A 24891-nucleotide genomic window follows, 5' to 3' on the forward strand; every position below is an offset into this window, starting at 1 on the left:
AAGCCGCCACCTCCTAGGGCTGCCGGGGAACTTGGTGGGCGCTGGGAGGTGGGGCCGAAGCTGAGTGGGCGCCACTATTGGCCGACAGAGCGGCGGAGGCGGAGCGGAGCCTCCATGATTGGCGGGGACCCCAACCGGAGGGGGCGGGGCCACTATATCAGTGGAGTCTCTGTCGCTGCTCAGGCAGTCGGGCTGCTGGAGTGCGGCGCCGTCGCGAAGACTGAGAAACCCCGCAGGCGGGCGGGCTGCGGAGGGGGTGGCTGGAGGGCGCGGCGGCCGCCCAGTTGTAGGGCAGGGGTCTGCAGGGCAGCAGCCTCCCGGGGGCCAGCCACGCCGAGCCCGGAACTGGGTCTGATTGGTGGCGAGGCAGCAACCACTCACACACCAAACAGGAGGCGGCTGTAGCGGCCCCAGCGGCCCCAGCCATGCTGTGCTATGTGACGAGGCCGGACGCGGTGCTGATGGAGGTAGAGGTGGAAGCGAAAGCCAACGGCGAGGACTGCCTCAACCAGGTGAGGATGAGGGGCCAAGCGGGAACCCGATCGATCCCCCAAGGCAGAGGGGCCTCGTGGCAATGTCAGGAGCTAGGGCGCGCCACTTGGCAGGACCGGGAGGAGCTGCGGCGGCAGCCTAGGGGAGCGCGGCCCCGGGCAGCTCGCCCCGGGCACCCGGCGGACGCACACTCCTCCTTGCGGGCGAGGGGTGCGCGGCCTCTATGCCGGCGCTCCCGGAACGCGTGGGGGTGGGGGTGCGGAGGACGAGTGTGACGGCTGGCTACCCAGCCCCCCAGCCCGGCACTTTTCCTGGAAGAAGGCGGTCCAACACACCTGCTGCAGGTGTGTGCAAGATCCCAGTCTTGTCACCGCGGGGCCTGGCAGTGACAACTGCGTCTCAGGATGAGGTGTCTGGAAGCGGCCTCTTGTCCTGGGTTGCTTGGCAGACAAGCCGGGCCCTTGTCTCTTGCTGCTTCTCAGATGGACCGTTCACCTGCATCTCCGAATTTGCGGAGGATCAGAGAACAGTGGGTTTTGGCCATCTATTTCTGTTGTCTTTAAAGCACGCAGCGTTTCCTTAGGAGTGAGGGATGGTTCCGAACAGTGGAACAGTGGTGTGGCAGACAGCAGATTTGATCTCAGGTGAAATGCTATGCCCCTAAACCCCTGGGACCTGAAATGGTTGGAAAACCTCTTATAAAGCTTAGCTGACACTTGTGGCATGTTTCCTCTTTTTTTTTTTTTTTTTTTTTTTTTTTAGTCCAGATGTTTAAAATTGTCCAGATAACTTAGCTGCCAAATCAGCTGCATCGATTGTGCTGGTGGAGGGAATTCTGGCGATTGGAATAAGAAAGCAAATACCCTGAGATTATCGTCCTCAGTTTTTCTGGAAGGGTACTTTAGAGGACTCCCTTTTTCTTTACTGCCATTGGCCATGTTATAGATATTAAAGCAAGGGCAAGCCTCTATACTTCACCTAGTGGTTTAGCATCACTGGAGCCTTAGAACTTTGTTCTTCCAGTTTACAACAGTAATTGTAACACTGTTGAACTTTGTAAAAAGTAGGCAGGAATCTTAATCTTGCATAGAGTCATCAGATTTGCTTTGACTACATGGACCATTGTGCTCATCCAGGCTACATTCATTTTTTTTAGGTGTGCAGGCGATTGGGAATTATAGAAGTTGATTACTTTGGACTGCAGTTTACGGGTAGCAAAGGTGAGAGTTTATGGCTAAATCTGAGAAACCGGATCTCCCAGCAGATGGATGGGCTAGCCCCTTACCGGCTTAAACTGAGAGTCAAGTTCTTCGTGGAGCCTCATCTCATCTTACAGGAGCAGACTAGGTAAAGTGATGCTAAAATAAACCAACGTCAAACAAACTTTGCACCTTCCCAGAGATGTTCATTCACAGGCAAATTTGTCTGATACCATGTTGGTTCATAACTTAAAAGTTTTCTGTGTCATGGCCCTTTTATTAAGATGAAGAGGGAGCTATATAGCTGACCTGAGGTACATTTTGCAACTCTTCTTGTGTTTTTTCTTTTCTTTATACACAATGAGAGAGCAGGGTTGAATTCTTACAAACACTTGAGATTAGTGCCACATCTGAGACAGAGAGAGAGAACAAACCCAGGAGACTTCCGGATAGCAGCATCTAATGCCCGAGATTAACCTCTGCCTCAGCGGTGTTACTATAGGTCATTGTAGACTGTTCTGACAGAAAGCAGGAAGCAGTTCCTCTTGGATTACTTAAATTTGGTTAACTTCTTCAACCTAGTGTCAGATTACAGTGCAATTTATTGCAGAATTTTAAAACTTTTTAAATATCTGGAAAACTTAGTAAGGCAATTCTTTTAAGGCCAGTTGTAACCGAACTCCAACCCACTGGTATGTTACACAGGAGTGTTGAGTTTAGATTGTTTCCTTCTAGAAAACCACCAATAGTGGTAAATTCCTGGAGCATGTGGTTTCCTCTTTCAAACTAAAAATGTTTTCTCCCTTGGACTGATGGTTATACTTTTCTGAAGGATGAGCCACACTAGAAAACCAATGTTTAATATTTATTGCTGAAATGCAAGAGACCTATATTGAACAGTGGCATATCAAAAAGAAAGGAGGGGGGGAGGAAGGAAGGAAGGAAGGAAGGAAGGAAGGAAGGAAGGAAGGAAGGAAGGAAGGAAGGAAGGAAGGAAGGAAGGAAGGAAGGAAGGAAGGGGAAAAAAGGATAACAAGTAATTTTAAATGCAGCAAACTTTGGGTCTAAGTTCTCATGTTTTTCATAACCCTTTGCCTTGAAAATTCGCAATGCTCATGAAAAATGTGAGTGTGAAAATTCTGAGTAATGATGAGTGAACAGTATACTTTAAGAGTATTTAACATATCACATTTTTGTTTGTTTACCCAAGGACAGATAGAAACCTATTTTCAAATACTGCTCATTTGAATTCGAACTCTCTGCTCTGCCTTGTTATGGAGCTTTAGAGTGAGAAAAATGTTCCATTTTGTTTCTGAAGTAACTGATATATTGAATTCTTAGTGCTCCTAAAAATGTCTTGCAAAATATCCAAGTGATTGCATGTTTTGGGGGTTTTGTTGTTGTTTTTTACTTAAAGCTGATTTGTGAAAACTTCCACTTTTCACTTCAGTGTGATAACTGTCAGTCAAGTAAGAGAAAAAATATATATGAAAAACAATAGATTGCTATTTTCATTGTGTACTTTTATCATGATTTTAAATCATGATTCAGGGCCTCCAGATGCAAATCTATTTTGATGACACAAATTTATTTTTAAATCTGCAGAAGTTTGGAGGAGCAAATACATCATTCAAATAATGGCTGTGGTTATAATAGTATAATACATTTGTATAAGGAATGCTTACAGGCTTTAAAGTGTACTATAAGATGGTCTTTACCTGAGCTTTCTCATAATTGAGTTAATAACTATTATCAAATCTATTTTTTCATGCAAAAAATAGAGACATTTTGTGAATTAGAAACAAATTTTCTAATTTATTGATTCAGTTGACTTGACTCTTGAGATTCTTGCCTAATGTCACTCAGAGAATGCACATATCTAGTTAGATGAGGTATTTTTAATTGATTTTAGATCTTTTTGAAACCTTATTGAAAAATTAGTATGATCTAAGCTTCTGACTAACTTTTAAAATATTGGTGCATTTAGGGTTTTTTTGTGGTATTGCCTGAAACACAGAATTTTAAGATAATGCCACCTCAAGTTTATATAGCATTCTGCCTTTTAATAGCTAGATAAAATAATTTGTACATTTTTACCAAATGTTACATTTATAACCTTTCTACATTTTAATTAGGATCAGAAGTTGTGCTGCATCCCATTTAGTTATATAGTCAGCATTGTTTTTATGTGCTTAATACTGTAAGGACAAAATACTTATTTCCCCTAATGTTAGGTTAGCAAGATAAAGCTGGTCGATAAACTTACTGATGTTTAATTATTCATTAAAACTACTTATATAAAATGGCACAAAAGTAAAATACATGTGTTACTGTAGTGAGTAAACTCAGCTTTACCAGTCCGGTAATGGGAGGTAATTGTTTACTCTCTCTAAGTCCAGTCATAAGGGCACATTTGGTGTACTGACAGTGTTGGGACTGTTTAAGTGGTGCTGAAATATCCTGGCTGAGTTGTCCTCCGTGGACAATTAAAGTAGCCTGCTCACAGCACAGCTGGCCTAACCAGGAGCCAATTAATATATCAGTGTTGCTTTGCATCAGTTTAGGGAGGCTGCTGTGAGAATGCAAGGCAGGAAAGCCTGTTCATAACAGGAAGGTACTAGAGTCAGGGCAGAAGCCCAGCAGTCTAGGTCCAGCTCTGCCCCTGAGTACCAGTGTATGCAGAGTTCGAAGCCTGAACCAGCCCTTTATCTCAACTGAAAGCCCGTGACTCAGTTGTCTCTAGAATCTCTTCTATCAGTAGGTTTTTTTTTCCTTTGCTTCCACTTCCTTTCTGTAAGATTTTCCTCAATACATTTCTCTGAAGACAGAAAAAATGTATCAAATGTCTTAGATTAGTATGTAGAGTTAATTGGTCTCTGATTTGGTCTAATTTTAGATTTGGTTCTTTACCCAGATTATTATGTTTGCTCTTCAATGGAAGCCTGAAAAGTAACCAGAGAGTCTGGTTTAGGCTCAGCTGGCACATTTCAGACATGGAAACAGCAGGTATTTCCAGCAGATGTTTACCATAATATGGATTCCAAAAGTGAAACTAATGTATTCTGGAAGGAGGTCTGAAATAACGATCTTTGAATTCTTGCCTTTCAAAGGCTCTTGGGTATTCACAGCAATTCAGACCAGATTTTGTCAACATTTTCCAAACCAGAGATTAGGGAATTATATGCTTCATCTTCAGAGATGGTAATTATCCACTGTCAATAACATGCATTTCTTCTGAGTGTGCCACATTTTAGAACAGGTCTGCTGTCTTTGCTAGGGGTACTCCTGCTTTAGTTCAGACTAACCAGTGCCAGAATTCCCTCTCCCAAGAAACAACCCCAACATAAGGACTTGGAGAGGACTGGATAAATATTTATGGAAAGGCTGAATCCTGAACATTGAATTTCATCAAGATTTCAGTGCTGTGAGCAGGGACGAGGGACTTGTCCCTGGTTAAATCCTTTCTTCCTTCAGACCTCAGCTCAGCCACCACTCCTCGGGAAAGCCATCGCTAGGCCTGCTTAGGAGACTGAACTCTCCCAAGACATGATGTAACATTCTTCTGTAGCATTTAATGAGCGTATATTGCAGTTGCTGATCTGACAGTGTGTTTACTGTGAGCCACTCTAATCATCTAAACTGCATGAGACAGGGAGCCGATCCACATTGTATCCCCAGAGTCTAGCAAGTGCCTGGTGCATAAGTAGTCATTGGATCAGTGAGTTAAGGACTTGGAAATAAATAAAACAGGTTAATTGATACAGATGATGTGCATTGTCTTACAGAAATTGAAATGTGTTGCCAGGTTGCTTCTATAAACTGAAAAGTTTGACGCTTTCAAAAAGAAAGCTCACCATTAAAACGTATTTTGTAGTGACTGTTCTCTGTTAAGAAATTGCTCAGTGCTTAGCATTCATTTGCTTCTTTCCCTCTTTCCTTGCCACCTCTAGGGCATTTGTTTGTTGTTTTGTTTTGTTTGTTCCCAAACACAAAATAGGCTCCAGGAAAGTAAATATGAGAAAAAGATGTATAATTTTGCCAAAGAAAATACTCAATGTCTGAATTCTAATTTCTCTATCTTTCCTTTTGCTCAGAATACAGGATGTTTGTGTTATTATTGACGTATGTTTATTTCGGCCACTGATCTCCCATCTGGGTGCCTTCAGTCTCTCTCTGAATTTATGATCCTTAGTATTTGTATGGAATCTCCAAAGACCATTGAGGAGTTGATTTTTATGTAATGAAAATGAACTTCAAATCCTGACCGGGTACTTTTTAAATAAGATTTGAAGACTTAGATGGCAGTTAGTGCCAGACTCAGGGTGACCAGGGTACATAGCCCCCGTGGGACCAGGTGTGTTTATTCTTTAATTGTGTCCTGCTGCAGCTGGGGTGCTGGACTTGGTAGCACTTCCCACTAATTTAGATTGTTAAGAAAGAGACTGTAGTTAACACTTTTAAACCATAGGACTGCCTGGATTGCTGTTTGCAAGAACAGGTACCTATGATGAGTAATCATGTTCTTTAGACGTGCAGATGTTATGCTTCCAAGTAATGGTATCCTTCTGGTGTAGGTTGTAATTACTTTTGAAGTTGGGGATGTCCTTCCCACTCCTGCCTTTCCCCACCTCCAGATCGTTTAACTTCTGGGAACCTGAGGAGGAATAAATTTGTTAGTAATTATCAACAGTTTACTTTACTTGTCTTATCACATTTTTATCCACTTTTGATCCCTCTATCTGTCTATCAATCTGTTCAGTGCTTGTTAAAATGAATTGGATGTAGGTACACGTTCCCCTAAATTCTTCAGTACTTCAGTGTGGACATCATTAACTAAAACTCAATATTTGCCTACAGTTCTTTTTTTTCTTTTGATATAAAATTTACATATGATGAAGTGCACACATTCTAATGACACCATTGAATGGTTTTTTGACAAATGGGTGCGCCCACTTAAACAAAACTCTTGTCGCGGTTTAGAACCTTACTAGCACTCCAGAAAGTTTCCTCATGCCCTTCTACAGTCATCCTCCTCTCCTCCCCGCCCTTCCCCACCACACCACCAGGGTTATATGCTTTTGCAGCATAGATTCGTTATGCCTGTTGTGCTTAATGTAGATGGAATCATGATGTGCATACTTTTGCGTGTGCCTTCTTTTGTTCATCATAAATTTTTTGAGAGGTCACACTGTGTATATGTTAGTAGCTTGTTCTTGTTTCTTGCTGGGTAGTATTCCATGGTGTGAATGTACTACTATTTGTTCATCCATGTGGCCACTGAAGAAGACCTGTTTCCCAGCTATTATGAATAAAGCTGCTGTGAACATTGAAGCACAAGTCTTTTTGGTAGACATGTGTTTTTATTTCTCTTGAGTAAACACTTAAGACTGGAATAACCGGGTCATAGAGGGGGCAACCGCTTAGTTATATCAGGAACTCCAGGCCTTTTCCCAAAGCCCTTGTACCACCCTGCACTTCCACCAAGAACGTCTAAGAGTTCAGTTCCTCCATGCCCCTGCCAGCCTCCAGTTTTAATTTGTATGTCTCTCCTGATTAACTGTAAGCACTTGCTCTGGCCGGGTGGCTCAGCTGATTGGAGGGTCGCCCCATACACCAGAACGTTTCAGGTTTGATTCCCAGTCAGAGCACGTACCTAGGTTGTGGATTCCATCCCCTTTGGGGCACATACAGGAGGCAACTGATGGATGTTTCTCTTTCACATTGGTGTTTCTCTTAAATGTATAAATATATCTTCAGGTGAGGATTTAAAAAATAATGTGAACACTTTTTCATGTGTCTATTGACTTTCGTACATCATCTTCTGTGAAGTATCATTGATAGTTACAAGTCATTTTCATTGAGTGGTTGCCTTTATTTTTGAGCTTTGCAAATTCTTTGGACGTACCAGTTGTTTGTCAGATACGTGTTTTGTGAATATTATATTTTCTCCAGTAGCTTACCTGTTTTCTTGATGCCTTTTGATGAGTAGAGTTTTTTTATTTTGGTAAAGTCTAATTTGTCCATTTTTTTTCTTGCACAATTTTTACAGACTGTGTCCTGAGAAACCTTTGCCTCCCCCCATGCCATGAGGATACTCTCCTCTGTTTCACTTTAAAAGCATCATGATTCCAGCTATGATCCATCTTGAAATGATTTTTGTTTCCCTGGAACTTAAGATACAGAACAAAAAACTCTCACAGCAGTTCTGTTTTGATCTGATGGCTTTAATGTATGACTTGGCAGGCTTGGGTTTAAAGTTCCTCAATGTGCTGAATGACTTGCTGGACTGAGGCAGGCATACTCTTCGTCTCCGTGGGGTCTCACCGGTGAGGGACAAACCAGTCACTATTATTAAGGGATGGCCAGGTTCAGTCTGGTCTTCTGGGGGAGAAATACAGTTCAATTACTGAGACTAGAAAGTTTTTTAAAATAGCTATTTGGCCATTGTAAAGATGTTTTTAGGTTAGTTACTTAAAGTTTGAGTTGGATGGTGTAGGTGGATATAGTTGTTTTACATTTGTGTCACAAAAGCTCTTTAAAATAATGTGACTGGAGGGATACTTGGGGGCAGTAGTTGAGAGTAACCATCCGTGGGGACCAGAGAGACAACTCCCGACTGGTTTGCAGAAAGTTCTGCTTTGGTTTTTAGATGATTTCTGTATGAGTCAAGCCAGTGTTTAGAGGAAAGTTCTCTGATTATAATTCATAAAAGATAAATGACTCAATTCCTTAAAGCTATGAAAAGAAATTATTTTTTAGAATAGAGGAAATTTGAAGTACTTTGAAACAGAAATGTATTAAGAATACGTGATTCTTTTTTTAATTAAAATTTGGCATATTCTTATATCCACTTCATTTTTTTAATCTTCCATAATGCTACAGTAAGTGTGAATTCATTTGCACCCATAATGCAAAGATATAAGTTAGCCAGAATGTTTCACTTGGGCCTCCAAAATATGAACCATATATTAAAAATATCTCCTTTCTTAGTAACTGGGTAAAATTTGAAGAATCATGAATTTTAAGGTGTAACCAGGAGAATGTTTAGGAAGGAAATGCCCTTTGAACTTGTATCTGTAGGACATATTCATAGACATTTGCTTCAGACAAAGAAAATAGTTTTTTTCAAAGACTTTCATTATCTTCGTGATTCTAGCATATAGTCTAATATTGAGCTGGAAATGTCAACCACTTTTAATCTTTAATAAAAAATAAAATAAAAACAATTCCCTGCAGGCACGACTTCTTTAACTACATCTACTTGTTATTGATATTATTGGTAACTTTTTGCCCACTTTACAAAAAAAGGAAGGGGGAAAAATCCATGAGTCAGATAGTTACAGACCAGATGGTTGGAGAGAAAAATAATAGGAGAAAATGCTTGATTCAAAGCCACCCCTAACTATTGAGCCGTGGCTGGATTCTTTGTTGGAAATGTGTCTCTGTCCTCTGCCCTCCTCCCTCTTGGAAAGAGCACATTAAATAGAATCTGCTCATGGCTCGTCACAGCTGGTGACCTTTGCTGTCACTGTTCCATTGTGCTGTCCTCCTGTGGAGCATAAAGTGGTCACCCAAAAGGCAGTTCGTGGCAGGAATTATTTTGATAGGATGTGTTACTTCACACCAAAAGGCTGTAAGTTTCTTCTGAACGGCAATGATCAGGCTTGTTGGCCCCGTAACCCCAGCGCGTGGGGCTTGGCTCAGGGGGAGTGCACACAAAATATTTGTTGACTTGAAAATGAAAGGGTTGCTTTGTAGCCCATGAAACTAAAAAATGCGGGAAAGTTTATGTCAACAGTAAGGAGGAGAGTTCTGCTCACAGGGTAATGATTGCGGTCCAGCCGAGAATGTGGAGTATGTAGCAAAGACCAGTTGTCCCCACCCCCTACTTAATTCCCACCCACATGCCGGAAGAGGATCTGCATAACGCTCAGGCTGCTGCCCACCTGTTAATATTTAGTTACTAGTGCTTTGCCTTTGCTTTTGGCAGCTGCCTCTTCAGAAGTAGGCATGGATAGCTTAGAAAAAGAAATCGGATCGATTTTGAAACTCTTTTGCAAGCTATATATACTCATCAATAGAGCAGAAAGTAGTCGCTAACTTCTACGTGGTAAATAACTTAAAAGACACTTTTATATAAGCAGTAATTGAGTTGATAAGAGTTAGCCTGTGGTGATACCCTTACAGCCTTTCAGCGCATAATTTCTTCATTAATGTAAGCATATATTCAGATTTCCTTTCTAGTGGTATCTCCCCTGATGAACACAGAGAGAGGGGCACGTTAACCAAGGTGAAGTGCACTGCGTGGGCTGAGGCAGGGCTCGGTACCAACACTGTGTGGGACTGCTAGGTCTCAGTCCTCAGATAGCTATGTTAAAGCAAGTTATTTTGTGGTTATTTCTTTGCCCCCGTAGGGACCCCCTTCTCAGTTAAGCAGTATGTCAGAAATACTTTAAAGACTAGCAGATGTTTGGGTTAATAAAAACCATGCTTATCTTCTTTTATTGCTATTATGCATTCTTACTGTGATTTCTTCATAGGGACTGTGAATAAAGAAAAAAAAATGTAGTGTTTGGCAGAGTCCGATCATTTTAAACATTTCTCTATCATTACAGAAGGCAGGAAACATTACATTTAAGCAATTCTTAAAAGGAGATTAATGGCTCTTGTCAGCCTGACGACTCTCAACAGAGCCCTTCGCTGTGCTTCCAGTCTCACTCTCTTCTTCCTTTCGTACCTTTCTCATGCTGTTCCCCCCACTGAACGGCAAACCAGACTGACCTACGAGTAAAGGCAGTGTTGAGGGCTGGAGTGGAGTGTCCGGCGGAAGTGGGGAGCTGATCTTAACGTGCTCTGTTCAGAACAGTGCTCAGAGCTTTACCAGTGGCCGTAACTCCTCAGTCAATGGAAGGGATGTTGTGGCGTTTGAGCACGCTTGAGAGGCCCTACCCAGTCATCAGAGGAAGGTTAGACTTATACATTTGTCAGAGACAGATTTTATAACCTAGGCCAATCTGCCTGTGGACATTTATATGCTCTCTTGAGCCCTTTTAGTAAATGTGAAATATACTATGATACACAATTAGGACAGCCAAATGGACTGAAACTAAGGTGAGAACGAGTATAAACAGACAGTCTGCAATTTTACTTACAGTTACAGAGCTCTCTGATGTTAGAGGCACTTGAGGCACATGTTAGAATGTGTCAAATACCATAATAGAGGAATAAGTAGTTCGCATGTGATATGGTACCATTTAGAATGGTAGCTAAATGAGGAGACAGAAAGAATGGCCTTCAGGATAAAAGGAGCAGAGAAGTGTTCCTTTCCCTGGGCATAGTGGCTGGAGGGAATGTCAGGGGCTATGGGGCCAAAGGGCAGAGGAGCCTGGGTTCCGCTGACAGCGTGCTTTTTCAGAAACAGTGAAATGGATCCCTTGAAAGATTCTAGGCAGAGAAAAGGAAAACATCCCAGAAGCTTGGAAAGTGGATCAGCACAGAGTCAAGAAGAGAGGTTGGCGTAGACATAGAGAATATTGTAAATTCTGTGACAGTTTAGAAATGCAAGTAGGGCAGAGGAGGTTAAAGTGGGAAGAACAGAGCTGGATTTAAAGAGTTTTGACAAATAGAAAGTAGGTAGAGATAAGAGTAATAATCAAAAGTGAGTTTTTTTGGAAGAATAGCAGATCAGGCTATGGTTGCCACAGGTAGACAGAGCAGGTTGGGAAGACAGGGAGTTTGGTTGCGAATGAACTAAAGTTGGGACACTGGAAAACATCCCAGTGCAGAACTCAACAGGAAGTTGGACATTTGAATCCAATGCCTAGGAAAGAAATTTGGGCTAAAAGAGATTTGGGGGTCATTTGAATAAAGCTGAGGGCGTTAAGATATTAATTCCATGTCAAGATAAAAATTTTTCTGATTATAATTATTTCTTTTAAAAATTAAAATGCAGAAATTTTGGCGTAATGATTTTACATTTTGTAACTTGAATGTTACTGAACTTAGATCTGTTTTTATTTGGGTTACACTTTTTATCCCAGAGAAACTGAGTACTTAGACTTCCTTTGCCAACATACTCATTAAAAAAAAAAAGGTTCTTTAAGCATTTTGAGGGTGACTCTTATAATTTCTGTTTTCCTCACTCAAAAGGAATCGTGAAAATGCTAAGCAGGTTAAGTTTGATACCAAGTTAGTTCCTAGCATAATCTCATTTTTGCATTGCTTTGTAGGCATATTTTTTTCTTGCATATCAAGGAGGCGCTCCTGGCTGGCCACCTCCAGTGTTCCCCAGAGCAGGCGGTGGGACTCAGTGCCCTCCTGGCCCAGACCAAGTTTGGAGACTACAATCAGAACACTGCCAAGTACAGCTACGAGGAGCTGTGTGCAAAGGAGCTCTCCACTGCAGCCTTGACCAGGTGAACCTGCAGTTAAGGCTAGTGTTTACACCCATAGATCTAGCAAACTGGTACGAATTTCCAGGAGAAAATGAACCTATGATACGTATAGATAATTTGTGAGGTTAAGACTGGGCCATTGCCTAAGTCTTTAACCAGCTTTCACCAACTTTCAAAAGATTCTTAGCCCCTTTTTTTGAAGAATCTCTAAACACAACATATAATCCACACAAATAAATGCCATTATACAGAATGCTATATAACAGGAATTATAAAAACCTGCGACCTTTTAAGAATGCAAGTCACGTGACATCAAAGTCTACCATGTATCCTGGAACGTTCTTCATCCCAGTGAGGATTAAACCAAGAAACCTAACACAGGTGTCCTAGTTATCTATTCCTCAGTAACCAATTACCTCGAAACTTAGTGGCTTAAAACAGCAAACACCGTCTCGCAGTTCTGTGGGTCAGGAGTCAGGCTTGCTGGGTTCTCAGGCTCAGGACCTTTCCTGAGGCTGCTGTCAAGCTGTTGGTGGAGCTCAGTCGAAGGCTCGCCTGAGACCCACGTCCAGGCTGACCCCTGCACCTTGTTGGCAGGCCTCGTTCCCTCGTCACGTGGGCCTCTCCTTGGAGCTTTGTCATGACGTGGTGGCTGGCCTCCCCCAGCACCAGCAGTCCAAGTTGGAGCAAGAAAGAACACCAGGATGGAAGTCAGAATCCTTCCATGACTTAATTTCAGAAGCAAGTGACATCCCATCATCCTGCCATTTTCTGTTCATTAGAAGCAAGTCATTAATCCAGTCTACACTCAAATGAAGGACATTTCCAAGGGGGAGAGCACGGAGGTAGAGGCCTTTAAGGACTAGATTAGAGATGTCCACCACAATAGATAAAATAAATTTTTTTTCAGTTGCAAACAATCTAATCAATCCCTTATAATGCTGTGTTTTAATGAAACTTATAAAATAAATGTAAACAGGTGAGAAGTTTGTACATATAAATTTCTTACGTGTATTTTTAGAGATTTTCATAATTCTTTCAATTTCCCCTCATCCAGTATCCCCAATAGTTTTTCTACTGAATACTTAATAGTCATGCTCTTCAGTATGTCTTAGCAGTGTTTTACTGTAAGTTTTCTAAATGAAACTTCAGTAATAGTGTAGCTTTCAGTTACTATGATTCATAAATGACAGTGTCAGTAGAATTCAGCAGTGAAAGTGATGGAGATGGATTTGTAGAGGCTGCATAAGTTAATCCCTCTGTCCACCTCTGCCTCTTTGGTGTTCTGCAGCATCGTTGCCAAGCACAAGGAGTTGGAGGGGACCAGCCAGGCTTCCGCTGAATACCAGGTCTTACAGGTTGTGTCAGCGATGGAAAACTACGGCATAGAGTGGCATTCCGTGAGGGACAGTGAAGGGCAGAGACTCCTTATAGGAGTGGGGCCTGAAGGAATCTCGATTTGTAAAGATGACTTCAGCCCAATTAACAGGTAACCCAAGTCTTCAATTTTTTTAAACCTACGTATGTGCATACTTTCATAACTCCAATATGAAAACGGGAAATGGAACGGGCTTTACTGAACAGTCTTCATTTAGGGATGAAGTTTCAATAAGGAATATATATATGCTCATTTTATTCAGGCTTCCATAACTATTTTTTAAAAAATACTAACTAAAAAGTATTGCTATGGCAGCCTTACTATTTTTTCAGACAAGTAGTTCACTGCTATAGGAATCTCATTTTCACCTGTACAGACATGTACACGCCCCCAAAAACTTCCTCCCACACTTCCGTCCACTGACCCACGATTGCTTTTCAGTGTGCCTTCATCGCCAGAGGGCACAGTGCTTCAGGGAGCATCTGGTTTCATTGCCGGTCCCGAGCACGTGAGAGTCGAGTACAGGCGCACACAGGATGACAAACCTCCCCTCTGCGCTTACCGACCTTTCTCTTCCTGCCTTTCAGGATAGCTTACCCCGTCGTGCAGATGGCCACGCAGTCAGGAAAGAATGTGTACCTGACCGTCACCAAGGAGTCTGGGAACAGCATCGTGCTCCTGTTTAAGATGATCAGCACCAGGGCAGCCAGCGGGCTGTACCGCGCAATCACGGAGACGCACGCTTTCTACAGGCACGTGTTGCTGGTAACCTTAGCGTAGCTCTCAGGTTTTCAGGTGACCAAGGGGCGCCTACAGTTAGTTTCTGGCATTGTTGTGTCAGTAAATCCTGTACCGAATTTAAGAAACCGGCTCCTTTGGAAGCACTTCATTTCTACTGTAGCCATGGAGTCCCTAGCAACGTTGTCCTGCTTTTCCCACAAGAAGTGCGTGGGCCCAAGCAGCAGGCACCCTCCCCAGCTTACCGCTCCCCTACCTCCCACAGCACCCCCTCTCCCCGAAGGTGGTGCCTCCTGCCCTCTCCCAGCTCCTGGGAGGGCTGCCATCCTGAACCTCAGTACATTGTAAGGATTTTTTAATAATGGTTTCGATGCTCTTCTTTCAGAGGATGATTTAAAGTAGAGTTGTGGTTTCATGCAAATATTTGGAAAATTGAAGCTAAGAAATTTAATTGGCAGGCAACTTTAACCTTCTTAATGCTAATATAGACACTCAAATTGTGGAGCAGAATGGAAAGTTTATAGAAATGTTTAACATAAAACCAAGACTTCAAAGAAAAATTTCTTTTTCTTGCTACGAGCTCCTTTGGACTGTGGCTCATGTCGTTGCAGCCAGAGGGGTACATTCCCTGTCTGAAGTTTACAGCTGCTTTATCAGAGAATCATTGAAATTTTTAACACACATAAAACTGGAAGAATATATTTACTCTTAAGCATGCAAATAAGAGTATCGAATGTCTGCTGACAGGAACATTCTCACTCACAGCAGTGTTGGCAGGACTGACTCTCCGGAATAGGTGGGCTTGTCCATACTGAGGTGGCTGTTCAACCCTCCCTGTAGGTGTGACACAGTGACCAGCGCTGTCATGATGCAGTACAGCCGAGACTTGAAGGGCCACTTGGCATCTCTGTTTCTGAATGAAAACATTAACCTGGGCAAGAAGTATGTCTTCGATATTAAGAGAACAGCGAAGGAGGTGTATGACCATGCCAGGAGGGCTCTGTACAACGCGGGCGTTGTGGACCTCGTCTCGAGAAGCGACCACAGCCCTCCCAACTCGCCGCTGAAGTCCTCGGAGGGCGGCATGAACTGCAGGAGCTGCGAGGGCCTGAGCTGCCAGCAGACCCGCGTGCTGCAGGAGAAGCTGCGCAAGCTGAAGGAGGCCATGCTGTGCATGCTGTGCTGCGGGGAGGAGATCAACTCGGCCTTCTGCCCCTGCGGGCACACCGTGTGCTGTGAGAGCTGCGCCGCCCAGCTCCAGGTGAGGGGTGTCTGCTGGCTCTTCGCCTGGCAGCCTCGCCTGCCCCTCCCTTCATAGGGAGTTCCTGCTCCCCGCCAGGTGCTGGCTCACTAGTGCACAAACCAAGGATGTCCACCTGCACCTGGGTGGGTCTTTGTATCTGGTGACTTGAAAGGTATTGCCCTTTTGAAACATTTGGGCTAGGGTTCTATTTTCCACAATATAATTACTCTAAACCCTAGACGTTTTTCAAGTGCTGGAAGCAAGGCTTAGATTCACCAGGGTGACGCATCTGGTTAGCGGCTGAGCCGAGGATATAATCCCGGGCTCCTGAGGGCTGGTCCAGGACTTCCTCTTCCATCTCATGTTGCTTCCTATTTGCTGACACTCGAGAGGATGGTCTTTACGTAAAGTACAGGGTCTGGCAGAAGTAAGGCCTCTTGTGTGTGGTTGGTAGGGTAATAATATGGGCGGAAGAATTTATACTTTTAATTCGAACATTTCACCTAAAATGTCATATGGTGTGCTTGAGTGTGATATTGTTATGTTACAGAATTATATACTTAGGATTTTGTAATAAAAGATTTTGTGATAAAAAAGGGGCATTATTTGTACTGGACCCTCTACTTGAGAAAGAATACTTAGAGTTTAGTTAATTCTCAATGATCCATGGGTATCTTATTTACTCTGTGATGATTTGTAATTAATTTATTCTTATTAGTACATTTGCCTCTAGCGGCCCCTTGGAGTGGCTTAGTTAGCAAGTCAAACTCATTTTAATATTATTACCAAAAAAATCATATCATATTTTTTTCTTCCTTGCACTTACATTTCCTCTTAATAATTGAATAATTTCTTCAATTCATCTTCATTTCCCAGAAGTGTTTGCTAAATTTCACTATGGTTTTATATAAAACTAGCCCTAAATAACATCCAGTCCTTCAGAAAGTGCTAGTTTCAGAGCTGATTTTAGAGCTACACAATGAGCCAACAGAATGCCTGTGCCGCCCCTAAGAGTAGATCATGCTGCTACGACAAGTTACTTCCCTACACGTGGTCACGGGTTTGTCTTTTTCTGCCCTTGTGCCTAAGGCTCCCTTTGTGACTAAGGAGGGGCTGTGCTTACTGAGCAGCCGGTGACTATGAGCAGAGCCACACTCACTGGCCACATGGCATCATTACTGGCCCGGGTCAGCCCCTGATCAGTACATTCGGTCTCCGGGAGAGCATCCTGCATCACTGCCGCAGGGCTGTAATCCGCCCGGGTGGTGACCACGGCCTCACTGCACGGCGAGAAGGCTTCCGGATACTCATTATGCCTTGCTTAGCATTTGACAAAAAACCTAATTCAGTTCCCTTCAGTTTATCCTTTTTTATAATATTTGCCTTTAATCCCTTGTAAAGGGTAAACTTTCAAACAGGTTAGGAAGCAAAGATCTCTTTCAGTTGAAAGCCAGAAATAATTATGATCATGACTTATTTAGAAAACAGAATGTGGAATGTAACAGGTACCACAGGTGAACACTGGCGAGACTGATGGGAGGTGTCCTAACAGGTACTGTTGGCTTCTCTCTTGCAGTCGTGTCCCGTGTGCAGGTCGCGGGTGGAACACGTTCAGCATGTCTATCTTCCGACTCACACCAGTCTTCTCAACCTGACCGTCATCTGACCTGCTGTGCGCTTACTGGACAGGCCGTGTTTCCATGCACTGCACTATTATAAACTGAAAACGATAGACTGTGGAGAAAATAAGTACTCCAACACCCATCTACCGTGCAACATTTTTTTAAAAAGAAGGAAAAGAATGCCACACTCCTCACCACCGAAACATACCATCAGCACCGCCAGTGGTGGGGACCAGGGAGAGCTCGGGGCACTGACACATTCCTCGGACTTTCATTCTTTTTATGATCAAGTAAAGGAATAAGTAAAATGTCTGATGTCATTAGGTGGTGCCATAGCCAAAAAGTGGGTACCTTTTAGGAAGTGATGTTGTAAGTCTCCATAATGTAGTCTAAGGTAAGCTTCCTACCTGCCGCCAGTTGTGGAAGAATTGGTTTGAAGAATTTTCTTGGTTTGTTTTTATTTTCGTGTTTGCTTTTGTTTCGGTATGGTCACAGAGCTCTGAACATTTTTAATAGGAAATTTTTTCTTAAAGATGTTTTCATGACATTTCTGTTTTTATAACGTGTTCAAGAATGATTAGAAGGCAAACAGATTTAAAAATTAATTCTGTGACTTTTAGACAGTTGACAGAGTTGTCAGATGTAAACCGGTCTGGATGGAGGAAAACAAGTAACTCAGTGCGGCGGCTTCCTGTTCCTTTCCCGCCCTCCCCTTGCCTTCAAGCCTTTCAACTGTAAAATGCTACCAATTCGGTTAAAAGATTTTGGTGGAGTAATCAGCACTCCTTGGGCCTCTCGAGTTGGTGGAATGTTTTAGTTTAAGATTGAAAAGGGAGCGTGTTCCTTGGGAAGGGAGAGCGATGCTCACTGCGGAAGCTCCATGGTATGCAAACAAGGCGGCTCTGCGTCCTCCTCAGCGCTCTGCCCATCTTCACCCCGGGGGGTCGCCTTTGCTTGAGCCATCAAGCCTTGTACAGCCTTATAGGTACCTAGATATTATATGCTTTTTTTTGGTAAATGCTTAAATATTAACTTTTGCTCGTCCCCTCTCTATGTCTTAAGAGGGGTTTCAGGTTTTTTGTTTCTATATTCTTAATCATGTTTTCCACTCCCACCTGGGCATTTTGGATGTTGGTCAGCTCGTGGGTTTTCTAGGACTTCGGGAAACCTAGATGACTGTACTGGGTGCAATACTAGCTAACTGAAAGCTAGAAAGCTACACTGTCACTTTACTGAGATTTCTGAGTATACTTTTCATATTGCCTTAATGTAGCAGTAATGTGTTTATGCATTTGTTTCTTTGCACAGACATTTTGTCAGATATTAAAACTCTACTTTTTTATGGCACATATTAGCATATAAGCCTTTATTCCAAAAGGTATTTATTTTTTCACTTGTAAAAAAATAATGTTTCCACATAAAGAACTCTGTTATATCCTAAGAGGACTTCTGTCTTTTATATTCAGGAGAATAAAGACTTTAAAGCAAATACAGGCATTTGTATCATCATACTTATTGTCATTTAAGCCCATTTAATTTATATAAAAGAAAAAGAGCATTGATAATTGTATAGTTGGTGTCTAATTTGATCCTACATGGAAAATTTGAAAATATTTAAGGTATTGGCCCTCATCAAAAATAGCCATCCAGTTATTCACTCTTCTATATTTTTCTGGTAATTGACTGGAGTGTAAGTGAAAACAGTAATATATGTAAAAAGATGAAAAATAAAGTTAGGGAAAGGACTGGGAAGGAGAAGGACTATTGAAGAAGGAAGGAAGTGGTGGAGTTGGAAGTTAACAATTTAAACCCAGGTGATGCTGCTGGCTAGTTGCCTGGTTGGGAAAGGGAAGGACTTGTCCAGGTCCTAGCAGTAATGGTCTCAGGCTACTACAGAATCTGTTCTGTATAGGCTACTGGGACTATATTCTGTAGGACCACTAGCTTGCTGCTGCTAGGACCTAACTGCTCTAAGCATGCAAGTGTGTACTCATTTGTGTTGTTCAGGAAATGCTTTGTGCAGTAGAGAACACTCCATATAATATATGTAACTGATGATTATCTGTCGCAGTTGAAGGAAGCAATTTCAATTGCTACAGAAGTTTAGTTTAGTACACTTATTTCAAGAAAATAATTTTAGAAAGTTGAAAGACAGGGACTTATTCTCTACTTTTCCTATACCTAAGTCAATCCTCTCTCAATTTCTAGGAATTAATTCATCTGTTCATTCAATGCATGTATTGAGCACCTACTAAGTTATTATCGAGTGCTAGATATTGAACAATGGTCCAGACATGAATGATATGAATAATACATGATGCCGGTATCATGGGCTCAGACTGTGACATACACTGTTTTCTCTAGATGGAGAAGTTAAATAATACTCAAAATCATAACATTAGCAATGGGGGGATCCAGAGTAGTGTGTAAGTTTTAAAATGCTAGCCAGGTTGATGGCTAGCCGACAAATGGGTAAGATAACACCTTGTGCACCCCACCAGACCAAGGACACCTTAAGCTCAGTGACTAGCATGAAAACCATCATGTTACAAAGCAGTATAATAGAACTAGAAGGAAGTGCTATGGAGGTGCAGAAGGCAGTGATTAGTTCTGCTTATAAACCAAGGATAAGGGTGCTTCACAAAGGAGCTCTGAGCTGAGCCCTGACACTGTAGTTGGATTTCACCAGGTGGAAAAAGAAAGTGTACGGCACATACAGCACTAGAGTGCAGTTCCTGCTGTCAATGAAGTGGTGAGAAATTAGATTCTGAAGAAGGTTAGAGTTACAGTCACGGAGGACTCTGAATTTCAGCTTTAATTTGGGCTTGGTTCTCCTCTGTCTGCAGAACAAGGAACTTCTGGGACAAGAGAGTGGCAATCAGAGACTGGTTGTTGCACAGAGAACTCCTTCCACAGAGGAAACAATATACAAAAGCAGGGAGAGAACAGAGAACACTCAGTCTTGGTCACCTACGGACATGAAAAGAATGAGATCAAAAGATGTCAGAAGTGCCATCAGTATTTAGTGAGACAGATGAGTTATATAAAAATTCTCTTTCTAGCTTGGAATAGATAGTCTTTAATAGAAGGATGAACCGTGAGGAGCAAGCTGCGGGAGGAAGAAGGCAATTGAATTTGGTTTTGGCCACGATGCATTTGAGGTGCTTGGTAACTGGCAAACCTGGAGACAGTTGAAAACGTGGGATGGAACCTCCAGAAGATGATAAATGTGAAGAGAAGCATTTAGTGGCTTTTACAGTTAATTGATATTTGAAGACATGACAAAATAAGTCATCTCTAGGAGAACATTAAAGGAGGGAAAGAATAAATGCTGATGCTAGAACCCTGACATGACCTACATCTAAAGTGGACAGTAAAATCATCAAGAAGTCTGAAAAGGAATAAAGGGATAAGAAAAACCAAGAGACTGGGAGCTACCCCAGGAGACAGCTTCAAACAGGCAGGTCAGCTGCACCAGAGACTGCAGCAGGACCAGAGAGCTGGAGTACCGGGGAAGGGCCACTGGGGTGGCAATGTTAGGGTGTCCTAGATTCTCAGAAAGAGTGCGTACATTATGAGAAGTGAGGGGATTGCAGTGAACTGAGTACAAAAGTGAGACAAGGTTGTGGAAGTGACAAATGGGGGGGACAGCATGGGTTTGGTGATGAGGTAGAATAAATCAAGATTGTACTATAGGAGGAGGCAGGGTCAGGAGAAGTTTTGGTTTCGTATTTTTAGTGTGAGGGTGTGGGTGGGTGCAGAGGAGAGAACCATGGAGAGGGCGAGTCAGAAAGTACAGCAGAGAGGAATAAATGGAGAGTCTGAACCTTTGGAACTCCGGAGAGACTGAAGCCTTGAGAGGCTATCCTACCAAAAGGCACAGTTTACGGTGCTTAAAGGCATTCTTTCGTCTTTTTATTAAGGGTTGTAAAAATCAGTGCTGAAGCTAGGAATGTCTTCTCCCACCCTACCCCATCCCAGTAGGTCTACTCTGTAATTACCCTGTCACAAATGGGAGCTCAGAAGCAATGCTGCCAAAGTCCAGGGTCATCCCTCTCCCGTTGAACACTGTGGATCAGAAGCCCCACGGGTGACCACACTTGTGTAAAATATGAGCTTTTCCAAGAAAAGTGTGAGAGAAATACCCTGAGAACAGAAATGGGCAAAGTTCCAAAGCCCGGCATGGGGGGAAGTGCCTGCACAGGTCACTGCGAGTCTGCCCGAGGGAGGGGGGCTGCGAAGGCTGCTTGGGTGCTGAGAGAGCTCGGCGTCCACCAGGCAGGCCTAAATCTTCAACACAGTTTCCCCAAGTGATGAAAAAAGAGGCCTAGATGGAGTTGGAGCACAGTCAGAAGTTAAGACAAGCTGCAGCCATTTTTGTCATTTTCATTGTTTATCACATTTAGCACCTTCTTACGGAAATTTTAAAACATTGCAAATTACTTCTATTCATGTTTGCACAATCTCATTGAAATGAGTTTGCTCAAAACTGCAAGATATTAAGGAATTAGGCCTACACCTTTTAAAAACAAAACTGTGTCAGGACCACACAAATTAACACAGGTTTAACACACCTGCCATTAGCTTAAAGAAAATACTCACTTCAAGCAAAAAGCTTGACATCTGTTGTTCCTAAAGCTTGTGCTGAGAGGAAAGAACTCAAAGGTGCGAGTAAGCTTTCCATCAAGGAGTGATTCTTCTAGTTGAGAAGTTTGAAACAAAAATATAACTAGTTCTGTAATGTACATGTGTATTACATGTACATTACAGACATGATACATATATAATATTTATGTATATATGTATTATAATTTTCTGTCATAGACCCTGTTCATAAATATTTGGAGAATGTGAGGTAAGAAGATCACTGGATTAGGTAAATTCGGGCAGGCTTCTGGAAGTAGACAAGGTGTTCTTTGTCTTGGAGTAAGTACAAAGTTTGGATTGGCAAGAAGAAAACAAAGCGTGGTCATGCGGAAGAGCCCACAGGTGAGCAAAGTGCACAAGAGAAAACAGAGAAAGAAAGTAGAGCCAGTTAGTTCATAAAGAGACTCGACTGCTGGCATAAAGGTTTTGGGTTTGATTTGATGAATGTGTCAAAGCTACAGTAAGGTCCTTTTTCATCTGCTAATCCCCTCAGTTTTTAATTCATTAATTGGGCATGATTTATTTTTATTTTTTCATATTATTCATTATTTAATTTGATTCATTATTCATGATTTATTAACCAGCAAACGTTTATCAAGCACCGACTATGTATCGGGCTCTGTATTAGGGCTATAGCAGTGACTCTCAAGGGGGGTCAGTTTTGTCCCCCGGAGGCACTGGGCAAGGCCTGAAGACAGTTTTTACCTACCGCACTGAGGCTGGAGGCCGGGGATGATGTTAAGCATCCTACAACGCACAAGGCAGGCCCAACTGCGAGGGCATTCTCCAGCCTGAAAAGTCAATGTCCTGCTGTTGGGAAACCTTGGGCTAATGGGTGCGGCTTTTCAAGAGTAAGTCCCCGCCCTCTCTGTGTGACAAGGGAGGGTAACACTGTGAACTCATGTTACAGTCGATCACACAATGAAGTGGGTCCTGGCTACGATGGAAGAGCAGAAAAAGATGCCACCAACTTCGCTTGGGGCTGGAAACAATTCTGGAATAAAGTCACATTGGAGCTAACTGTTACAAGCTGAGCCGGGCTCATTTCGGCAGCGCCCATACTAAAATTGGAATGATACAGAGATTAGCGGGGCCCCATGCGAGGAGGACATGCAAATTCATGAAGCGTTCCATGTTTTTGTACCTAAGTTTAGGCAGAATAAGATGGGTAAGAAACCATAAGGCTATCTGTATGTAGATGGCTTTAATGCTGCATTTTTAAAAGGAAAATAATCATATGGAAAGAAATAGAAAAAGATGAGTTAACACTTACCTAATAGGAAAGGTGGGGGTGAAAGAAGAGGGCTCCAGATGTCACGTATTGGGGACCAGTGGGCAGTTTGGTGTAACTGGAGTACAGGGTAGGCAGCGAGGTGGGCTGAGGGGCAATGCTGAGAGATGAAGACGGGCATAGGGGGACCACAGCCAGGAGGCGTTAGGGGCCCTGCCGATCTCCACCGCAGCCCCACTGTGGAAGAAGGCCAATGTGCACACAGGTGATGAAAGGGCATCTAGAAGTGGCTGTTCATGGTCTGCTTGTGTGTAGATTCTATTTCTTCCTCTGGACTCTGGTAATCCTGTGTCCTTTGGGTTTTTAGTAAAGTTAACAGCAAAGTAAAACCCTTGCTAATAATTTAGTCTAGAGATGACAGTCATCAGGTATTCAGAATTTAAAATCTCATCTCTGTATTCCTTTAGATGAGGAAAATGGTAAGAAATCTATAGCAGAGCTTATTAGTAACATCTTATCCATTTCCCCTCTAAATGGTTAGAACATGCTTCCTTTCTCTGCTCTTTACCTCAGCTGTCTGTAGTCACAGCTGTTTATATTTCAGTTCTAAACCTTGGAGGACCTTCCCCCATGAATTTAACATGACTGAGGGAGCTTGCCCCAGTGCAAGACTTTGCTACAAATTATCTGACTGAGACTAGGCTTCTTAATAAAGGGTCAAAAAATATGAATCACTGCCTTTTTGTAGCTTAAAATGTGGTTACATTTCTCCTTCACCACCAATTTCATGATTATTTATAATGGAAATAAGCCAGCTTTATAAAATGATTGCATGCAACAAATGTCCTTGAGTTCAAAACCGGAGGCTGCTGTTGCTATGGGCCAGGAGAGAGTTAGGGGGTAGAGGAGAGAGGGAGAGAGACAAGCGAGCACATCGAAGCTTCTCCAGAGGCCACCCGACACACGCAGCTGGATGCCCACGGGTGGGGGCCGTGTGCGACACCCCTGGGGTCATCAGTGCCTTCTGACATGGCACTCACGTCCAAGCCCCTGCAATGTACAGCCACGACTCCTCCGAGTCTGCGGTACTCTGTAAGCTCTAGGAACAGCAGCTGTGACTTACACAAATGAACCAATTATCATGGAAAAGGAGAAAGTGTAAGGTATGCCCCACTCTAGTCTGTGGGAGCCATGAGCCTCGCCCCCATTTCAGAAATTGATCCTAGAAATCTTCTTCCCTCTTCATATCACCGCTGTTTGAAAGCTTTTTTTCCTTTTGAAAAGAAGCCATGCTTCCCTGTTCTCCTCTGATTTGACCTGAGTTTACACACCACACTGTTTAAAAAGTAACTACAGGCCCACAGTGATGTCACTTGTGCTAAGCCCCGCATCAATAAACCAACTATGACTTAACAGCAGTTGCAGCCTCCACCAGGAATGTGACCTTTACTCGGTCAGTCTGGACTGAACCTGGTCAGCACTGGTAAGGTACTCTGCCTGCCAGACCCCGCCCTTTCCCGAAGGAAGATGATCTTGCCTGAAATAATCCACTCCTCTCTAGCAAACTTCCTTTTTCCCTCCCCTTCTGCCTGTAAAATTTTCCATTTTGTACAGCTCCTCAGAGCTCCTTCCTATTTGCTAGGTGGAATGCTGCCCAATTCATGAATTATTGAATAACACCAATTAGATCTTGAAATCACTCAGCTGCGTTTTGTTTTTTAACAGTACATAGGAATCTTTGTTAGGGTCCCTTAGCACCAGTGTTAATAAGGGTCCAGCACTAGCTACTAGGCTATTCTAATGGCTCTACAGGAATTAACTCATTTTATCCTCATGTGGAAGAAAAGAGGCCGCATAGTAACCTGACGAGCCCAGGGGAGGCCTGCGTGGCATCCTTACAAACTCAGAGACGAAGTAACCACGAAGGATGGTCTGAAATTAAAGCTT

General features: G+C 42.8%; 1 protein-coding gene and 1 pseudogene across 2 annotated transcripts; both read left to right on the forward strand.

The window, feature by feature from the left end:
- The first annotated feature begins 199 nt into the window (after positions 1-199).
- MYLIP (myosin regulatory light chain interacting protein) lies at positions 200-18507 on the forward strand. Of its 2 annotated transcripts, XM_037147946.2 has the most exons (7): positions 200-512; positions 1649-1839; positions 11921-12106; positions 13377-13574; positions 14051-14215; positions 15042-15462; positions 17021-18507. In XM_037147946.2, the coding sequence occupies exons 1-7, from the start codon at positions 426-428 to the stop codon at positions 17108-17110; spliced, it is 1338 nt and encodes a 445-aa protein (XP_037003841.1). In that variant the 5' UTR covers positions 200-425; the 3' UTR covers positions 17111-18507. The 2 variants fall into 2 exon arrangements, with proteins under 2 accessions (XP_037003841.1, XP_037003842.1); XM_037147947.2 differs by lacking the exon at positions 11921-12106.
- A 4245-nt stretch (positions 18508-22752) lies between these two features.
- LOC119051298 (uncharacterized) lies at positions 22753-22853 on the forward strand (annotated as a pseudogene).
- Positions 22854-24891: the final 2038 nt, after the last annotated feature.

This window comes from Artibeus jamaicensis, unplaced genomic scaffold, assembly GCF_021234435.1.
Source record: "Artibeus jamaicensis isolate MK-2021 breed Jamaican fruit bat unplaced genomic scaffold, CSHL_Jam_final contig_482, whole genome shotgun sequence".
Taxonomy (NCBI): domain Eukaryota; kingdom Metazoa; phylum Chordata; class Mammalia; order Chiroptera; family Phyllostomidae; genus Artibeus; species Artibeus jamaicensis.

What these genes read in the sequence shown, in the direction of transcription:
- MYLIP (XM_037147946.2), top strand. Translation starts at nt 426, where the DNA reads ATGCTGTGCTATGTGACGAGGCCGGACGCGGTGCTGATGGAGGTAGAG. An exon ending in GCGAGGACTGCCTCAACCAG is followed by an intron (nt 513 to 1,648) that starts GTGAGGATGAGG and finishes CATTTTTTTTAG; the next exon opens with GTGTGCAGGCGATTGGGAAT. An exon ending in ATCTTACAGGAGCAGACTAG is followed by an intron (nt 1,840 to 11,920) that starts GTAAAGTGATGC and finishes ATTGCTTTGTAG; the next exon opens with GCATATTTTTTTCTTGCATA.